This window comes from Megascapheus bottae, chromosome 10 (assembly GCF_031878675.1).
Source record: "Megascapheus bottae isolate mThoBot1 chromosome 10, mThoBot2.hap1, whole genome shotgun sequence".
Lineage (NCBI taxonomy): Eukaryota > Metazoa > Chordata > Mammalia > Rodentia > Geomyidae > Megascapheus > Megascapheus bottae.
In genome coordinates this window covers 33,456,782-33,477,305 of record NC_143518.1, presented here as the reverse complement: position 1 = coordinate 33,477,305, position 20,524 = coordinate 33,456,782, and the positions used below count along the sequence as shown (strand labels likewise).

Genomic DNA, 20,524 nt, shown 5'->3' with positions numbered 1-20,524 from the left:
AATCACCAAAATTTTATTTGTTGTTTGGCTTCTGTTTTTTTTCTACCTGAAGAACAAGCTTATATTTTTATTTCCTTGAATAATAACATGGACATATTTCTTTTGGCTATGCTTATGGCAGGTAAGAGAGTAGATATAAATCATGGAAGTCTGACCAGATACTCATGGGACTACACTCTGACACTATAGGATCTGAATTGATTTGAAGATTAAAGGCCAGTTGATGTAGTAGCTGTGTAGTGGGACTGGTGAAAGTGAAGGAGGAAATGAAACAGCTGCAGCAGAGATGTGCAGAGCTGAACAAGTGTATTGTCAATAACTGTTGTCAAAGTTTAAAGGTGGATAGGAGTGATGAATCTCTCACACTAACATGACATGCCTGTATCTTAGCATAAAGATTGTTAATGAGGCAGAGGTTATGTCTACTATTATATTTTAAGTAGCAGCTTAATGGACTCTGTATTTTGTTAAGTGTTGAGGACTGGAAAATGGGTCCATGTACAGTTTTACATTGATTTCATATTTAGAAATGAACACACTTACACCTGTAAATATTTCTTTCATGTGATCTTTGAATCCCACATAAGACTGATTTCCAATATATAGGCAACAGAGACCCCTTTACCACTAATGAATTGTATAAAATCTACCCCTGAAGTAGTCTTGGGCCAGGCTGATTGTATACTGATTTTAAGGGAAGATGAATAAAAGATATGAACAAGAAATGTTACATGGCTTGACTGAAAGCTCTTCTTTTGTACTTGTTTGCAAACTAGAGACACATGGTTATGGGAAGAAAAGACAGCTCATTCATCCTGTTCATCTATGGATTAATTTTAGGCACCATAATAGGAATCAGAGATCAGTTTCAGGTCTTAGGGTAGAAACAAGTTTATCATTATGTATATAGTCAATGGAGTTGACATATTTATTATTAAAAACATAAAGCTGAAATTTGTCAGTGATGGAGAAATCATTTCTCTTGTGGTTTCCAGAAAATCAGAATGACTACACCTGAACAATACAAACCTAAGATGAATTGTTTGGGATGATTGAGTGATTGCTTCCTGATCATGAACAAAAACAGAAATTATATTGATTGAATCTAATGAAAAAAAATGTGGCTTGTAATTTGAGCATTTCTTTGTGTGTGCGCCAATTTCTTGGGCTTGAATTCAGGGCCTGGAGGCTCTCTCCCTGAGCGCGCTCTCTGTCTCTCTCTAAGCTAGTAAGCCAGGTAAGCCACAGCTGGCTTTGAACCTGGCTCCTCACAGCTCTGGCTTCCGAGTAGCTAGGATTCTAGGAGGGAGGTCCTCCGTCGCCTGGCTCCACAGAGGATTCTTCCCGGAGGAGACGTGTGGGATCAGAGGCTGGGTCTACCCATGCCAGAAGCACTGGAAAGCGAAGCAGATCTGCCTGGAACGGAAGCCCCTGGATTCGGCCCTTTCCTCTACATTAAATGCGGCCCTAACTCGACAATCCTGATGCGAGGCTCGGGGAGTCACCGGGGCCTGCCGTCCTAGGCTCCGCAGAGCCTTCTTCCGGCGGCGCGCGCTCCCACCACACAAACACATCGAGCCCGAGCCGTCAAGGGCGGATGCCGGGAGGCGTGGCCTTCCCGGATCGGTTGAGACGTACGCGTCACGAGGCTCCGCCCCTCGTCTCATCGGACGAGGGCGCGGCCTAGCGACGCAGGAGTGGTGTTAGCGAGTCCGGGTCAGAGTGGATGACGTCAGGAGAGGCGGGACATTCCCGGTCTCTGATTGGTGGGGATGCGAGTGGGCAGGGCGGGGAGGTGGGGCCTAGGACTCCGGGGGTTTTCGACCACTGAGACCAGCGTCCCGGGAACCTTCCAATCCTGCAGCCTGACAAGATGCGCAAGGTGGTTTTGATCACTGGCGCGAGCAGGTGAGGACGCCTTCGGGATTGCCGAGGCTGAGTTGCGGAGTGCAGACGTCCCCCGTGGCGTCCACTCTTGACTCTGCCCCGCCTGAGTGGGAGACTCGAGCCCAGATCCTCCATTCGCTGGCTCTCTCACGGGTGTGTGTGTGCGTGTGTGTGTGTGTGTGTGTGTGTGTGTGTGTGTGTGCGTGTGTGAGGTACCCAGAAAGTGATGCTTTGAATTAAACATGACAGTGGAACGGAGAACGCGAGCCTCAGATAGCGATCAGCTTTGCAGCGAACTGGAGAAGAACTGGAGCTTTCCACCTGCACTCTGCCCTCTGCCTATGACTTGCCCAAAGTTTCTGGCCTCTTGGCTGTGTCCTGTACTCCAGGTGTTTTGAGTTCAACATTCATGAAAATTAGGGGAGGGGAAAAAATCACATTCCATCCAGCACATCATATATACTTTATAGGAAAATGTATCCTCTTGTTAAAGCATAGTCCTGGTAACCAGCTTGGTAGGGTTTTGTTTGTGCCCTCTCCTTTGAGTATAAATCTTTAGGATTGATTATGATTTTCTCTCGCATATATGGTGATATGTCCCATTGTGTACGCGTATGTCATACTCTTATTGACGGGGGAACAAATTACTGATGGTTCTAGACTTTTTTATGGGATTCTGTTTACCTGCATTTAGCCTTGGAAGATTTCATATCCAGGTTTTCACTGCAGTTATTCAGGGTGGTCTGACTGCTTTCTCCATCTACTGGGCATTTTTATAATATCCTTTTGAAGTTTATTTAAAGTCTTTCAGAAGTATATGACTTCCTGCTTCTCTCTTCTGGTTCCTACCTACTATTATTCTTATCTTCTGCTTAGTTATGTGAGGTCTTCCCCTTTCCATTGATTATTCAGTCATACTGGTTGATTGTATTTGGCCCCTGCTATGTTCTGAGAGCCTCATCCATCCCTGCATTCTTGGTGTTTTTTGTAATGGAGGTGGTATTATAGACAGGAGGAGCCTGGCCCATGAGGAACATAGACAGCAAGCAAAACATGTATACATACAGATACAACTAACGTGATGTTCATTTATTTTTTAAAAAGCACTTTCGTGTCATCTATTGATTCACTTTTATGAAAACATGGTAAGTATAAACAAAAGTCAGACACTGTGCCATTGAACTTTTTTTGCAATGGGACAAACAAACTGGGTTCTCATCCTGTGCAGTGGCTATTGGACTAGGGAATTCCTCAGTTTTGAATATTTTCTGTGTGCCTGGGCTCCTCCTCACTGAAGCTCATATGGATCAGAGAGAAATACCTTCATTTGGAATCTCAATTAACCACATCCTGGTCTGCATTGTGTTTCCAGTGGCATTGGCCTAGCTCTTTGCAAGAGGCTGTTGGCTGAAGATGATGAGCTGCACCTGTGTCTGGCCTGCAGGAACATGAGTAAGGCTGAAGCTGTCTGTGCAGCCCTGCAAGCCTCTCACCCTACCGCGGAGGTCAGCACTGTGCAGGTAGATGTCAGCAACTTGAAGTCAGTGATCTGGGCTGCCAAAGTATTAAAGCAAAGGTATGTATTGTTGACACGTTTCTTTGATGTGAAGATGTAGTATACCATTTCATGTAATAAAGCAGGTTAAGAAAGTCTGAACAATGAGCAAATACAGTAGAAGTTATTCTAAGCAGGACCTTGGTGGCTCACACCTATAATCCTAACTACTCAGAAGGCTGAGATCTGAGGCTTGTGGTTTACTAGCCCGGATTGGAACGTCTATGAGACTCTTATCTCCAATTAACCAGCAAAAAACACAAAGTAGAGCCATGATTCATATGGTAGAGTGCCAGTACCTCTTTTCTAGTTGATAGGTGAAAGTTGATAGCGATTTCAGTTTCATCCAGAAGACAGCAACTGTGTCAGTCATTTCATTTTATAGTATATGTTAAGTATATTCTTTTACTGAAGCTAGAACTTAATTTGGAGCTTTAGTGCAATTTTTATACCTTGCTAAACATTTCGTCTTCATGCCTAGCAAAACAGGTGACAATCCATACAGGAAAGTATATGAATGAGACAATGGAGTAACCAACAGTAGATGGAAGCATTGTCTTTGTGACACTTGAAGCAATGACCCAGTGGTAACAATCCCGTCATTTTAAATATTCAGTTTGTAATCACTTCCATTTGGCTGTTAATTATTTACAAGATGATCAAGAAATACTTCTATGCCATCCATACTGACAACTATATTTTCTATATTTCAAGGTCAACTTTTAGTATCTATGGACTTGTCATGGGTTATACAGAGGACCTTGTGTGTTGCTTAGAATTCTGGGATGTATTCTGAATGTGTCTGGTGTATGTGAGCATCATGGACTCAGACTCTACTTGTCTTACTAGTTCAAAAGGAGAACACTTAGATTAAGGCTCATGTAGGTTTAAGAATGAAAAAGTCAAATCTGTACTTAACAGTATCCTCCCAGCGCCTACAAAGAGTACCTTATCCCCTTTAGCTTTACAGTCTCATAATCATACAGGAAATTTTTATCATTTTGCAATTTATAGCTCCAATCCACGATCACTGAATAATTTCCCTATGTCTTCTGTTATTAAAGAATTTATTAACATTGATTTTTACATCATATTTCAAATGACATGTTTAACAAACGAGTGTTCAAGAAGGGAATCTCTATATACAATCACTGGCACATAGTTTTTAGAACTTAATCAAAATTAGGCTAAGGGTTTGTTTATCATAGATACATATTAATTTATGTAGTAAAACATTATATCTATAGAGTCATAGGTTTATGTCTTCTGTTTTGTCAGATGTCTTAGCATTCAAATTCCAGCACTGATAGATTAGGTTAGGTATGCTAAACATTATGTATAATTTCAGATATCAATATGGAAAATGTGAAGTGGTTTTAAAGTCAGAAAACTTTGTAAGACTAGCAGGAAGATAGATTTAGTAGAGGATTACCGCAGTACTTCATCGGTCGCACCCAGGGTAGAAGAATTTGTAGATCGGGCCAGGAGTTTGGCCTAGTGGTTAAAGTGCTTGCCTAGCATGCATGGAGACCCGGGTTCAATTCCTCGGTACCACATACATAGAAAAAAAGCCGGAAGTGGTGCTGAGGCTCAAGTGGTAGAGCTCTAGCCTTGAGAAACTCCAAGGACAGTGCTCAGGCCCTGAGCTCAAGCCCAGGACTGGCAAAAAAAAAAAAAAAAAAGAATTTGTAGAGAAGATTGGACTTCAAGTCTATGGGAATTTCTATGGGTTAATAAAAGATACTCAGATATTTATTATAGCTAAAGAAAAACTGTTGATTAGAAATAACGGACATGTTGCAACCCAAATGTTATTTAGCAGGCAGTACCCATTGAAATTTGCTCAGCATGTTTTCTGTCCCCAGATTTTCTGCATTCTGGAGATAGAGGATGCAGTCTTATCTTGGTTATTCTAACTGTGTTATTTTGATGTTTTACTTGCAGGTTTCAAAGATTAGATTATGTATACCTAAATGCTGGGATCATGCCCAGTCCACAGCTAAATTTGAAAGCAGTTTTGTCTAGCCTCTTTTCAAGGTAATTTCTGTTTTCTAAATGAACTGATTGAAAGGACAGTGTTCACTTTTCTGCCTAAACTTTTTGTCTTTGGTGGCCTGAATTGGGGGGTGGAAAGTAAGAGGGTATTGTGAAGGATGGTGACCCAGTAGGGGATCCTTCCATAGTGTGAATGAAGAGTACTCACTCATCTTCCATGCCAAATACACAAGTCACATGGTTCTGTGGCATTCCATGTCACATGTCAGATATTTCAGGATCTCAGCTCTGGTTGTTTGAATGTGCCTATTAGCAAGAACATGGCTAACCTAGGCAGAGTTCTGAGACTCTAAAACCGAGGAAGGCTGCTTTGGAGAAGCACCTGTTTGTCAGTGCATTGCCCAGTAGGTGGAGGAAGTGTAGGGAACTAATGTCTACCTGTGAGAGTCTCCACCCACATTCCTGCAGTAGTTTTCAGAAATGTTTACCCCCAAAGCCAGCATATATGCAACCCAGTATACTTACTCACAAATAGTCATTCTTACTGGTTTTACTTTTCTTGCTACACCAATACTTCGCTTTGCTTTCCTTCCATGGAAGCAAAGGCCAGACACTTATCACCCATTCCTGTAATCCAGCTAACTTGGGGAGGTAGAGGTCAGGAAGATCATGGTGTGAGGCCAGCCCACGAAAAACTTGTGATACTCCATTTCAATCAATAGCTGAATGTGTGGTATATGCCTGTCATTCCAGCTACATTGGAGGCTGAGATAGGGAGGATTCTGCTTCTTGGGTAGGCCGGGCCAGAAAAAAAATTCTCATGTCCCATCTCAACAGAAGAAACTAGATATAGTGGTATATACTTGTCATTCCAGATAAATCAGGAAAAGTGTAACTAGGATTGTGGTCAAGGCTGGCCTAGGCCAAAAATGAGACCCTATCTCAAAAATAACCAGAGAAAACCTGGCACACTGGTGGCTCCTCACTGTAATTGTAGCTACTCAGGGGGTGAGATCTGAGGATTATAGTTTGAAGCCAGGCAGGAAAGTCTGGGAGACTCTTATCGCCAATTAAATACGTTAAAAAAGTAAGATGTGGAGCCATGGCTCAAGAGGCAGAACACCAGCCTTGAGCAAAAAACCTCAGGGATAGCACCAGGCCCTGAGTTCAAGCCATAGGACTAGTCAAACAAACAACAACAACAAAAATAAAAGCAAAGCAAAACGAAACAAAAAACCCAAATACACAACCAGAGCAAAAGGGCTAAGGATGTGACTCAGAGTGGCAGATTACATATCTGCCTAGGTGTAAAGCCTTGAGTTAAAACCCTAGTACCACCAAAACCTAAACTATATACAAATATCACACTAGTTTTGGCTTACTAAATTGACCTCTAAGCAACCCCTGTAGTTAGTATGTTCAATGTGCTAATAATTCCTGGTGAGGGATAACCTTAAACATTTCAGCAGTTTAATATGTTTGGTGCAAGTGAAATTTTTTTTCTTACTGTCATAACTATTCATTCTTTAAGACCATGTACTTGTAATGTGAGTTAGAAGCAGGTGAAGAGAGCACTGGCAACAGGATTTTAAGAGATTCAGGTTTCTTCTGGTAGTTTAAACTGTAAGTTTGTTAAGTGTATCTGTGAATGGGTGGAGAAGGCAATGTATCATCTCATTTTATACAATCATCTGATCTGAAACATAGTCCTTGTTTATTCCTGTCATAACAGAAGCAGCAAATGTAGTGTGTGCATGTGTTGGTGGGGTACGGTTTGAAGTTGGGTTGCAGAGGAAGCATCTTCAATGGTCAGTTAGAGGTGCTTTGAAAAGTGACACCTCTGTCTTCTGTTTCAGAAATGTGATTCACGTGTTTTCCACAGCTGATGGACTGTTGACCCAGAATGACAGGGTCACTGCAGATGGGTTTCAGGAGGTATTTGAAACCAATGTCTTCGGCCACTTTATGCTGGTAAAACAACTTTGGGCTTATTAAACCTATCCTTTGTGCTGTGCTCTTGAGGGCTTTCACGGACATGTGACAGTGATGTATTGTTCAGTTTCCTCTATGATTAATATTCTGTATTAGTTTCATCCAGTACTCAAAATCAATGACATTGACACATGCTTCTTCACTAAATTCTAGACCTTATTCAATTGCTCAACTTTTGCCTCCTGTCCATTTTTCAGTTCTGGGACTTCATCCAAGACATCACATTACATTCTGTAGTCCCGACTCCTCAGGCGCTCCTTAGCTGTGACTGTTTTATAGACATTGCTTGTTTTTGAGGGCAATGTGTAGAATGTGGTCTAGGTGTTCGGTGGACTGTCCCTTAGGTGGGATTCACTGAGGTGTGTCTCATGATTGCACTGGGAAATCTGTGTCAGGAAGAGGGCAGTGTAAGTGGAACATCATTCTCATGACAGAGTATACACACTCAATGTGACTTACCAAGGTTGATATTCGCCTCCATCCCATAGTTGGAGGCAGTATTTGTTTTCTCCATTGTAAAGTCATTCATTTTCTTTGTCCTTTTCCCTACTGAATACTATATTCTTTGTAAGAAAGTTGCAGTAAGTAGCCTACACTTAAGGTCTGCTTCCTTAAGAGTGGTTATCTATAGGAACTATCTGAAACTTTTCTGCTAGGGAAATTTGTCTCTTCTCCATGTTGTAAATGTATGTATTCAATTCATTGTTATATTCCTAGGGGTAATGGAGGCGTATTTGCTATTCTGAAGCTGTAAATAATATGTAATATTTTTCAGTTTGACATCTCTGTCTCTTGGACATACCCCATCATTATTGTTTTCTGCTTTTGATTTGAACACTGTCTTGTTGTAGGCTCTAGATGGAACTCTAAAGCTGATTTTGTATGCATCTTAACTTGGTTCTGGAGTTAGTTTCTTAAGGAGATCTAATTACTGTTACTGGAGAATTGTTACTAGAGGTCAAGATCTAGAATTTGTTACTACTGAAATATCAATTGCTTCTAGGCCCTCGGGATGAAGAAGATAAGTATATGTGTGTACATAGTTATAAATATTTTACTGTAGATGTTGAGTTACTCTTATGTCACTAACCCTGGTCTGTTAGGGCATGGGTCATCCTAGCCTTCTGTTGTGACATCAGCTTCCTCTTCTTCCATCCATTTACTAATTACTTTTTTTCATTATATACAAATAATAATATCAAAACTGTTACCTTATATCTCTTAGTAGGTCTTGAATAATTTTCTACTTTTTTTCTTCTACTCAGATTCGGGAGCTGGAACCCCTCCTGTGTTACGGTGACAGTCCATCTCAGCTCATCTGGACGTCATCACGCAATGCGAAGAAATCGAATTTCAGCCTTGAGGACATCCAGCACAGGAAAGGCCAGGAGCCCTACAGCTCTTCCAAATATGCCACTGACCTTCTGAGTGTGGCTCTGAACAGGAACTTCAACCAGAAGGTTCGGCCTCCCTCCATGATAAAGAAATAACAGTGTGGTGTTTTCTGATTTAACTGCTGATTTCCCATGGGGCTGGATTCCCACTAACTGTTGTAATGTAGGCTGAGTTAGTGTGCATAAAAGCTTTAAGGCAGAGATACTTAACTCCTGGTCTTTAGGCATGTGTGGTGCTTCATTTACTGTTCTATAACCTTCAGGAACTCTTCTGACTGCCACACCACTGACCATAGCAACAGCCACTGTTTAAGTGCTTGATATTTTCAGGTGCTATATTCTCTATGTGTGTTATATTTGGTACTTTCTCTGTTGTAGCTAGTTGGGTTTGATTATTCCTATTTTTGGATGTATATGTGTGTATATGGGTATGTCTACATATATGTATATACATATATGTGTCTATGTCTATGTGTATGTGTGTTCAACATATGGCTATGCATATTACATAGATGGATCTTGTGAGTGTGTGCATGTATGTATGAGCATATATGTGGGATTTGTGGGATATTTATATGTGTGTAGAAACATGCGTGTGTTATTCATACATTGACTGTTACCATAGCTTGAGTTCAGTGTATGAGCCTTGGGTTCATTGTATGTCCAATTATGAACCTTCTTCTGACATTTCTTTTTTTTAAATATATTTTTGTTATTATTGTGATATACAGAAAGGTTACAGTTATACAGGTAATGAGTGCATTTCTTTTGGAACAATGTCACCCCTTTTGACATGTCTTAAGAGAAAGGAAAACTTGCTTGCAATTGTTCCTTTGTAGTCTGGGGATTTCCTTCTAGAATATGAGGCCAAGATTTTCCTGCCATAAAAAAAAAGCTCTGGGATTTTATTTAAGTTTCAGGTGTTAAGTAAGATTTTGAGATTTCATTTTCTATAGAGAGAAAGAGAGACATTTAGTTAATGTTGCTTTCTCCTAAACTGTTGAGGTTGGCTTCCAAGAGTCTGTGACGATTCCTCCTGGGCATAGAGGAAAGAAATGTAGAAAGATCTACATTAGGGGATTTCTACTGAAGTCTTCTATTGTTGGAATCCTCGTTAAGTTCTGTATTTGGACCCTGAAGATTTTGATTACCCACCAATGGTCCCCCAAGCAAGCCATATACATTCTTAGTATCAACACAATTAAAATATGAATTGTCAGTTCATATAAATTCCTGACATTCTCAGGAATTCTCAATTAGTCCTATGTAATAAGCATGTGAAGAAACTGCAGTCTTGGCTAAGACTGTTTCTTTATTTCTTTTGCTTATCCATATCAGGAAGTTATCCATGTTGAATCCCCTAGAATTTAGTTCAAAGATTAATCATTCAGAACTAAGTAGTCCCTAACTGCTCCTGCTCCAGATATTTCCCGGAATAAGAATTTTTTTTAAAACTATCTTTGGTACAAGATATGGTACTCTCTTGGGCAGAATGCTTGAGCTATAATGATGAATCTCATCTCTTGACTTTTGCTCAGATGGTAAATCCAGGAGATCTTCGTGATCTTGACAAAGATGAGCTGTGCCAGGGACTTTCCAGCCACTGCAGCACTAATTAAAGGAAGGAAACCATTTATCTTCTGCGGGCCATCAATCTGTGTCACACCTACACTTCCTATTTAAAAGAAAAGAACGAGACAAAAAATAAAGATATAAGTTAAAGTAATCATTGTAGAAAGCAATAGAAAATGGAGTTAAAAAATAAATTAAAATAGTAAAAGCAATCCTAGTGCATAGAGCTGACTGTACATGACCTAGCATTCTTGTTAACATAAGCTGTGTGTTAGGAAGGGCTCTCTTCCTGGAACAGAACTTTCTAAAATGAGGAGTCTTATAATAAGGATCTGATTTATAGATATTCTAGCTATCTAGAGAGAGATAGGGGTCTTTTGTATCTATAGGGAATTATATAAGAATCGGAAACTTTTTAAATGCAAAGACTGTACTCTGAGTATTTTTTAATCTTAAGTGCTTATTAGGATTCATAAACGGATCTTCCACTAACCTAACAGTAAGTGAAACTTAGGTATCCAAATCCTACTTTGTCCCTCCCCCAGCTTCAAGATTGGTAATTCTTTATAAGTTCTTGAGAATATAGATTTTATTTCAAGTCCTGTGGCTTGAACTCAGGGCCTAGGCACTGTCCTTGGATACCTTTTGCACAAGGTTAGCACTCTACCCGTTGAGTTACAGTGCCATTTCTGGCTTTTCCTGTGTATGTGGTACCAAGAAATTGAACCCAGGGCGTTATGCATGCTAGGCAAGCACTCTACTACTAGGCTATGCTCCCAGCCCCATATGATTGTGTGTGTGTGTGTGTGTGTGTGTGTGTGAAGAAGAAGAAGAAGAAGAAGAAGAAGAAGAAGAAGAAGAAGGAGGAAGGGAGGGAGGGGGAGAGAGGGGGGGGGGCTGGGTGCTGTCCCTGAGCTCTTCAGCTCAAGGCTATCACCTTACCCCTAGGCCTGGGCATTGTTCTTCAGCTCAAGGCTCAAGGCTACCAACTTACCCTCAAGCCAAGCCCCACTTCCCATTTTATAGAGGTTAATTGGAGATAAGAGTCTCAGTTCCTTTTGTGCCCTGGCTGGCTTTGAATCTTGATCCTCAAATCTTAGCCTCCTGAGTAGCTAGGATTACAGGCATGAGCCACCACACCTGGCATGATTTTTTTTTTAACATTCATTTTCTCTATATTCTGTAGTTTTAAAAATATTTGTATTTTATTTATTTTTTTCTGAACTTCAAAAAGTTGTATGAGAGGTTTACAATTCAATAATTCATCTAAGTATCCAATCCGCACATGATTCTTAAGCTAAAATAGTCTACTCAATTTTTTTTCTTTTTTAAAAAAATTATCAGGGTGATATATAGAGGGCTTACAGTTACATTTGTCAGGTAGGGGGTACACTACTTCTTGAACATTGATACCCCTTCCCTTGCTTTTCTCCTACGTCTCCCCAATAACTCAAAGCACAAATTCTTCATCCCCTGGCTTTCTGACTTAAATGTGTGAATCTTGTAATTAACTAATATAGTTAAAAGAGGTAATGTACATTGCATCAAAATCTTATCATATCCCCTGTCTGCTTCCAGGGTCTGTATTCTGGTGTGGTGTGCCCAGGAACGGTAATGACCAATCTGACCTACGGAATTCTACCTCCCTTTATGTGGACACTATTGCTGCCAATTATATGGATAGTGAGTACTTGAGTACTGAATACTTTTTTTTTAATTTAGCAGTTGAGGAATGATTACAAAAATAAAATCAGAACATGGCAGATCTGGATATGAACTTCTTGATGTTACGTTATGTAACATCAAGAGAAATGGTATTACCATTTCTCTAGTACCTAAAATTCTTTTCTTCAGTCATGCACTACACATCCAAGAGTTAATCACAGAATTTTTGGAAAACTGCGTTAAGCAATGTTAACCTGGATTTCTCTGAGACTTCAGTGTGTTCATTAAATGTTCTCAAGGCTGAGCACATGGTGGCTTCATGTCTGTAATCTTGGGTACTCAGGAGGCAGAGATTTGAGGATCACAGTTTGAGGCCAGCCTGGGCAGGAACATCTGTGAGACTCTTATCTCTAATAAACTAGTCAAAAAAGCCAGAAGTCAAGTAGTATTATGCTAGTCTTGAGCACAAAGAGTCTCAGGGACTGTCTGTGCCAAGGGCCAGACCGAGGTCAAGCCCCAGGACCACAAAATACAAAACAAAATAAAAAATATTTCAAGGTCAGGGTGATTGCACATTGTGTGATCATTTCTTTTAAGAATCTCAGGAGATGACTGTTTCTTCAGCACACATTGCAAAATGCTTCTTTTAGGAAGTGTATCTCCTATTAAGTGTCAGGAAGAAATGGTTGTCCATTATGACAGGCCTAGAAAAAAAATCAGAAATAAAAAGATGTTTTATGCTAAAAGTATTACTTGCAGAGGAAGAAATTAAGTGAATTTTTGGATACTCAGAAATATTAGTTTATCATTAGAAATGTGAGTTTTTTCAATAAGATATAAGTGAATAGTTCTTTTGTAACTGTTCTAAACCACTTCAAAATGTCTGTTCTTTTCCTCAGCTTCGTTTTTTTGCAAATTCTTTCACTCTGACACCATACAATGGAGCAGAAGTACTGGTAAGTCACTAAAGATTTTAGCAGCTTCTATAAAGGTTTAGTGGATGTAACTGTCAGGTTACTGAAAAGAGAATAAAAGAACATGCTGTGTGGATTATCACAGTTCTATTTGGGACTAAGGTAGATCATCACTCTAGATGCAGAAGATTAGGAATCAGTTTTGAAATTTGACATCTACCATGGTACTGGTTACCAAGATTATAAAGAAAGCAAGATATACTAGCAGCTCGGGGACAGACTGCAGAAAGCAAGATGGTGGCATTCAGGGAGTGATTTCCAGTGGAAGAGGAGTAACCATGTTTATTTCATCTATCCCTTATTGGAAAACCTGGATTTCCTTAAGTCACACCGCGTAATGGATTGCATGCATTTCAAGCTTGAACTTGATCTTGAGACACCTAAAACATATTGTTTAAAAGGGAGGGTGTTGGATGAGTGGAAGAAAATAGAAACATTATTTTTGAATTTTAGTACACATTTCTGCTACATTAAAGTGAGGCTCCTGAGCAGTTTTCAAGCTGAAGGGCCCCAGACCTTACAGGCCTCCTCTGAGGATATGTCACAATTCTTATCCAAGATAAAACTTGTCATTTGTTCTTCTCAGCATCTGGTTGGATTGTCATTGTGTTACCATCAGTCCTTTGTGTGCTCACTCCTTCCTTTGTGCTCCTTCAGGATTTTTTTTTCTCATCATCCTGGGAACTTGCGAGTCTTATGTTATAATGTCAACTTCAGTTTAACTGAGGAAAATAAGAAGGGAATTGGCGTGGAGCTCTTGTTTTGGTAGGCATTACAGAGTCATATGCATTTACTATAGGATTGGCTGTAGAAGTTATATATTTAAGTTGATTCTTTTTAAAAAAAATATTTATTTATTTATTTTTGTGGGTCATGGTCCTTGAAGTTGGCCTTGGTGCTATCCCTGAGCTCTTCAGCTCAAGGCTACCAACCTACCCTTGAGCCAAGCCCCACTTTCCATTTTCTAGCGATTAATTGGAGATAAAGAGTCTCAAGTCCTTTTATGCCCGGGCTGGCTTTGAATCTTGATCCTCAGATCTCAGCCTCCTGAGTAACTAGGATCACAGGTGTGAGCCACCTTGCCCAGTTTACATTGATTCTTAATATAGTTGATATACTCCTTTAGAAGGGTATTCGTTCTGCCCATCTGCACACTGAAAATCAAATCTGAGAGAAGGATGTGTTCAGTTTCAGTGTGTGGGGTATTTAGAAGATGAAAATATCTGACTAAATGGCTTAGTATTATATTTAGAAGAAAAAAATCCATAAAGTAGATATCCTGTAATAGAATGCTCTTATGCATAGTCAGATAGCAGGACTGGTGAGGGGCTGGGAAGTCTTTTGCTTACTGAGTGGGGTTGATATAGGTCTGAGGAGGCTGGATTTGAATAGAATGGACAGTGTGACTATCATTGTTCAGAAAGAAATCAGGGTGACCTTCCTGTAATTTCCTAAAATGCTGTTGCCTTCATACCAGCCACCTAGCGATAGTTGTAGGTGCTGGTAAGTATGGCTGCCCATTCAAGCACTCAGCCTGAGGAACATCAGTCTTTTTTCAGTCTCTGGTGAAGTCGCCTTAAAAGGGGATCTTGAACTTGATCTTGAGACACCTAAAACATCTTGTTTAAAAGGGAAGGTGTCCTCTCATCTCCTTTGCTGTCCCTTGGTTATCTCATATTGTTACAGTATCTCACTTTGTTATCTGATATATTGAATTTATTTGTATTTGGTTATTTGAAATTTGATAGGGAAGGGGTGAAAACCAAGACGGGTGGGGGGTGTGAGGGGGAGGGAAATGGGTACCAAGACATGTGAAAGGGTATCAATGTATGTGAATTAATGCACCTTCTATCTGGCAAATATCATGTAACCCTTTTACTAATTACAATAAAAGAATTACCTTAAAAAAAAGGGAAGGTGTCCAATAAGCGGAAGAAAATAGAAAGCTCAGAAATGGCCCACAAATGTTCAGAGATTTAGTATATGATGAAGATGACATTCCATAATCAGAGGAAGAGATGAGTTACTCAGTAAATGTTTTCGAGAGTTAGATTAGGGTCTTTTCTTACATGAAAATAATGTTGCAGCTGAGTTAGATTAAATATTAAAAATTAAAATATAAAATTTCTGGAATAAAAGATGAGGCAGTTGTAACTAGTTTCATTGTAGAAACTGTAAAAGGCTGAATATTTCGACTAAAAATTTAAAAACTTGCATGTTTCAAAATCCCCACTCTAAATAAAACCCCCAGACTGACAAGTGCAAGAAACATATCTGTCAATCATAGATAAAAGGCTAGATATTTTAGTAGCTAAGGAGTTTCAGCAACTTAGGAAAATCAGTCTACTGGGATGATGAGCAAAGGACAGGGAGTTTCTGAACTGTTGCAGTCATGTGAAAAGATGCTAAAGATGACTCAGATAAAGAGAAATGCAAATTGAATGTGTAATTAAGCTAAGTGTGGTGGCTCATATCTGTGATCCCAGCTATTTGGAAGGCTGAAATAAAAGCATTACAGTTGCTGGCCCAAGAAAAATAAAAGTGAGACTATCTCAAAGAGCAAACCACTCATGGTGATTCATATCTATAATCCTAGTTACATGTGAGGCAGAGGTAAGAAGTTACAATCTGAGTCTGGACTCTGGTAAAAGTGAGACCTTCCCTGAAAAATGAAATAAAATCACTGAACGTTTGAGCTCTAAGCTCGACTCCCAGTACTAGCAGACAAAAATATTTTTTTGATTAAAAGTTGTTTTTTTTTTAAAAAAAAAAACAACTCAGATTAGCAAAGATTAGGGAATTGGACAATGCACTCTATTTGCAAAGGTATGTGGAAATGAGAACTTTTCTACATTGTTGGGAGCAAAGTAAGTAAATACAGTTTCATCGAGCACTCTTTGGCCGAGGCCAATCAATATTCAATCTACATACTCTTCACCCAGCAGATCCACCTTGGGTATTTATATTTAATCTTTCACAAGAAGAATTTTGTGCAGTAGAATTTGTAACAGAAAGACCAGAAACAAGGGGGAAAACAATATGAGTGGGAGGGGGTGGGGAAAGGGAAATGGGGACAAAAACATGAGAAAGGGTGTGAGAAATAACATACCTACTACCTGAGGAATGTAACTGTATCCTCCCTATTCATTACCCCGACAATTAAAAAAAAAGACCAGAAACAACCTGTATGCCTTTAGTTAGAAATAGCTTATGGTCAACTTTTGGAAAGAATGACATAGCTGTTACACTAATTTGCAAATGCTTCTAAGGCATAGTCACATGAAAATTTCTAAATTATGCTCTCTTTTGACTAAGAGAAAGTGAGAATGCTCTTAAATGAATAGATTTTCTCTGAAAGAATACAAAGCTACCAATAAGAGTGGTTGTTTCCAGAGGGAGAACCCAGTTAATTGGAAAATTGGAAAGAGAGGAAAATGTTTTAGATCATGTACATCTTTTGAATGCTGTATGTACAATTCCTATTATTGCAGCAGTAAGCGATGCATACCTTACTGTGGCATGAACTGAAATTATCTCTTCATAAGTAGTGTACATGCCACGCCATGGAATGTATATGGCAATTAAAGGAAAAGACAGCTAAAGTGTGATGATTCTCTTACCTTGAAGAATGCTTAGTTGAAATGGTGCTGTGGCTCAAGAGGTAGAGCTCTAGCCTTGAGCTGAAGAGCTCAGGAACAGTGCCCAGGCCCAGGCTTCAAGTCCCACGACTGACCAAAAAAAAAAGAAAAGAAATTTGGTTAGGAGCAAGGCCTAGCCTAGTGGTAGAGTACTTACCTAACATGTACAAAGCTCTGGATTCGATTCCTCAGTACCATAGACATAGAAAAAGCTGGGAGTGGTGCAGTGACTCAAGTGGTAGAGTGCTAGCCTTGAGAAAGCCCAAGGACAGTGCAGAGGCCTGGAGTTCAAGCCCCAGGACTGGCCAAAAAAAACCCAAAAAAGAATGCTAAAAAAAAAAAAAAAAGCTTTCTTTCTCTGGGTTATACTAGTGATTCATGGCATCATCATAGTTAGCTGAGTATTTTCAAAAGAATCTTTAGGATTTAGTTGGAGGACTCTGCAGAGTACTGACTACTAATTTCTACCAGCCTCACTCTCCCGGAGCAGAAGAAACCAATCATTGATGCATTCTTCCTTTCCAGGTATGGATGTTCCATCAAAAACCCGAGTCTCTCAACCCTCTGACCAAATACATGAGTGCTACCACAGGTTTTGGAAGCAATTATATCACCAGGCAAAAGGTAATGGTGTTCTCATTGTTCCACTGGGGGTGCCTGCTGCTACACTGACCAGTCCAGCTCTGTGCTCCTGACCATACCCAGCGCTGCCCAGATTCCATTCCTTGGTTCTTTTCTCTGTTCATAGGCATCACTATGGCCCATTTCCATTTCTTATTGGTTGTCCTTGTTGTTTTCCTGCCTCTTAGCTTTCCAAATCTCACTCTATCTACATGAACTATTCTGATTGACTTCTGAGATCCTTCATATCTCAGCTTATTCCCAGGTCCAATGCCTCCATCCATGGGCTTTTCTGTATATGTCTTATGGAACAGTCCCCACTGGGCTCTGTTGTCAGCCTGTAAGCTCTGTGAGGAGGTCAGCTCCCCTTCTTCCCCCACGAGAAGCACTCAGTAAACACATTGTCAGTTGAAGCAAGTATAGAGTCTCTAGACTATGTAAAGCTATTGGCCCTTTCAGTATTCAAATTCTGTTTGGGATAGTTATCAGCCTTATAGATTGATGTTTGATAAGACAGGCAGTGGAATCTAGGGAAAATCACATGAATACTGCATTTGTTTTGAAGATTCTGTATATCTTCTAAAAAAATCGAATGGTTACAATTTGGGGCAGCGGAAAATGTAATTCTCAAATATAAGATCTATTTATTGCAAGTGGATTTACTTTGGCCTCATATTTTTCTCTGCCTAGTTTGTAAAGAGGCCTTAGCAGAAATCAGAACTGGACCTCAGTCCAAATAAGACATTCCAGCTGAATGAGGATCTGTGTCTACTATACCAGTGTGCTATACCAGTAGCACAAGATCTCAGAAGCCTCACAATTATTGATTCAGATGCTATGAATGGACTAAAAGTGAATCTGTGCTTTGGGATCCTAGTTTTCTGCAAAGATTTGTAAGAAGCTCCCGATGAGTAAATTGAGAAATGGTTCATGTTATGTTCCCATGTTTCAATAGTGGCACAATTCATTAGCCCTGTAAAGATGTTGAAAAGTTAAGAAATGGAGATTGAGAAATTGAGTGTTGCGGGCACATTTATAATCCCAGCACTCAGGAGAGCTAAGACAGAAGAATCATGAGGCTGAAGCTAGAGCAAAGCGAAAGACAGAGACAGAGAGTACAAGGACATGGTGTGGGGGGCGGGGCAGGGGAAGCAGATAAAAGACAGAGAGAGGAGGGAGGGAGGAAGGGAGGAAATTACAGTAGTTTAATTATGATATTTCCAAAATTGTTCTTAACTATGTGACTTTTCCCCCCTAAATTGTACATAACACTTTAACATCCCAAATTATAAATTTTATAAATTCATAAGCCTACTTTTAGGCTCTAAGAACTGTTATGAATTTACCATATAGTTACCTAATGGGACTGATTTATGTATCAAGGGGAGAAAATGTTTAATTCTACAAACCAAAGTATTTCATTGTCATTCTGTGAAGTTCAGTGAAGAAAATATTCTAACTTTTGGTTGGTTTGGGGCAGTTGGATTTCTCCTCTGTTAGAAGATAGAACTTTTTCAACATGGAAAAATGCTAATGTGATTGAAATACTTTTTAGAAAGAGTCTTTGTTACTCTTTCAGTTTTGCTAAGAAGGCCTATTCTTGACATTTAGGCTGTGTTTTTGTGGAGGGAAAGTTTGTTTCTCCTATCAGTTAAAATGAAATTTTCTGCATGAAACTCAAGACTAGACAACTACAGTGACTTAAGACAGAATCTTATTTTCTTGCATGTGGAAGTATGTATAAAATCTCTCTTCTCTCCTATAGTAATAGTGTTGGTTTTAGTTTTTCTTTGTAATCGTCACTCTTTTTGGTTTATTTTCCAGATGGACATAGAGGAACACAGGGCACAAATGTTTTACCAAAAATTACTGGAACTAGAAAAATGTGTGAAGGGCTCCCTTCGAAAATCAGATCACCAGCGATGAAGATGCTTCCCTGGAGTGCTACCCATGCATTCTGAGACACATGGCTCTGCATGTGGCATTTGTGAAATAGGGTGCTATGATGATCTGTCCCTTCCTTCCAGAGTTATCTCTCCACACATGTGTACGTGTGTGTGTGTGTGTGTGTGTGTGCATGTGTACACGAGATAACGATCAGTCAAGTAAAAGTATCAGACAAATGGTCCCCAGAATGGTGTAAGAACATTTGTTTATATTCTTCTGCTAGGTGGGATGCAAATTCGAATTCAAGTGGTAAGGCACCAATCTTCAGTAATTATGACACAGGCAACAACCTGGATTTACTTTTGACCCACCCTGGTTGGAGAGGGAACTGCTCACTCTCTGAGTTCCTTTTCTTATGCGCAGTTTTCCCCTCCTGTGGTCTTTTGCTTTATTTTCTTTTCCATGCTACTTCTAAAAAAAATCTGGTAGAAACCAAACAATGTTAATGTGGTGGGGTACCTCTGTGGTTAATTACAGGAAGAAAACATGTGTGTCTCTTGATCACTTGAATTATTATTCTTATTTTAAAAGTATTTTTATTGCTATTGGCATAGTAGATGCTAACATTGGGCTCAACTCAGCAATATTTTTCAGATTTATTCACTAGGGACGAACTTGTTTTCATGATCAGAGTTTTTAATGGCTACAAATTTGTAGTATAAAATTATTCACTCATGAAGTTTCAATAAAAGTTTCTAAATGAATAACTATTAGTCATATATCTGCTGGTTATAAGGGGCACTGTGGTGAAAGAAAGAAAAGTGATTAACTTAATTTGCATGTGTTAGAGAGTTAAGCAAAACTATATCTGAAAAGGGCCACATCCTAGTCTCTTTGAGGATATAAACAATATGTTAAAATGCTTACCTGGTTTCTTTTTCTTTCAAAGATATCACCAGCATTAAAGTCAGTAAGTTTTTGAATGCACAAATAAAAATGAACAATGTCACACGATTTTCATACAACTTGAAGTGGGAAATGTTTTGATTATAGTTTCTCTAATGCTGTTGAGATTTTTCATGAAGATAGACATTCTACAGGTGAAAATGAGGGCTCTGCCTGAGGGCCCTGGGCCTTTGAGGGGAGAAGAGAAGCTTCAGGTAGGGCTGGTTTTCACTCTCGCCTGGGCTCCATTATCTCAGCCCCGTGACTCCTGGATCCTTCTCTTGTCCTGAAAAGGAGAATGATAATTGTTTCTCTCCTTCTCAACTCATGTATATGGAGAGCTAGGAGAATGCAATAGTGTAGGTCAATGAATGAATAGTTTTTGTTCAAAGAATAATG

General features: G+C 39.6%; 1 protein-coding gene across 1 annotated transcript; it reads left to right on the top strand.

Annotated features, from left to right (window-relative positions):
• Positions 1-1,804: 1,804 nt before the first annotated feature.
• Hsd17b7 (hydroxysteroid 17-beta dehydrogenase 7) lies at positions 1,805-20,191 on the top strand. Its single transcript, XM_090340587.1, has 9 exons — positions 1,805-1,908; positions 3,260-3,463; positions 5,387-5,479; positions 7,294-7,408; positions 8,695-8,889; positions 11,974-12,078; positions 12,960-13,016; positions 17,198-17,296; positions 19,118-20,191. The coding sequence occupies exons 1-9, from the start codon at positions 1,874-1,876 to the stop codon at positions 19,217-19,219; spliced, it is 1,005 nt and encodes a 334-aa protein (XP_090196713.1). The 5' UTR covers positions 1,805-1,873; the 3' UTR covers positions 19,220-20,191.
• The last annotated feature ends 333 nt before the right edge of the window (positions 20,192-20,524 follow it).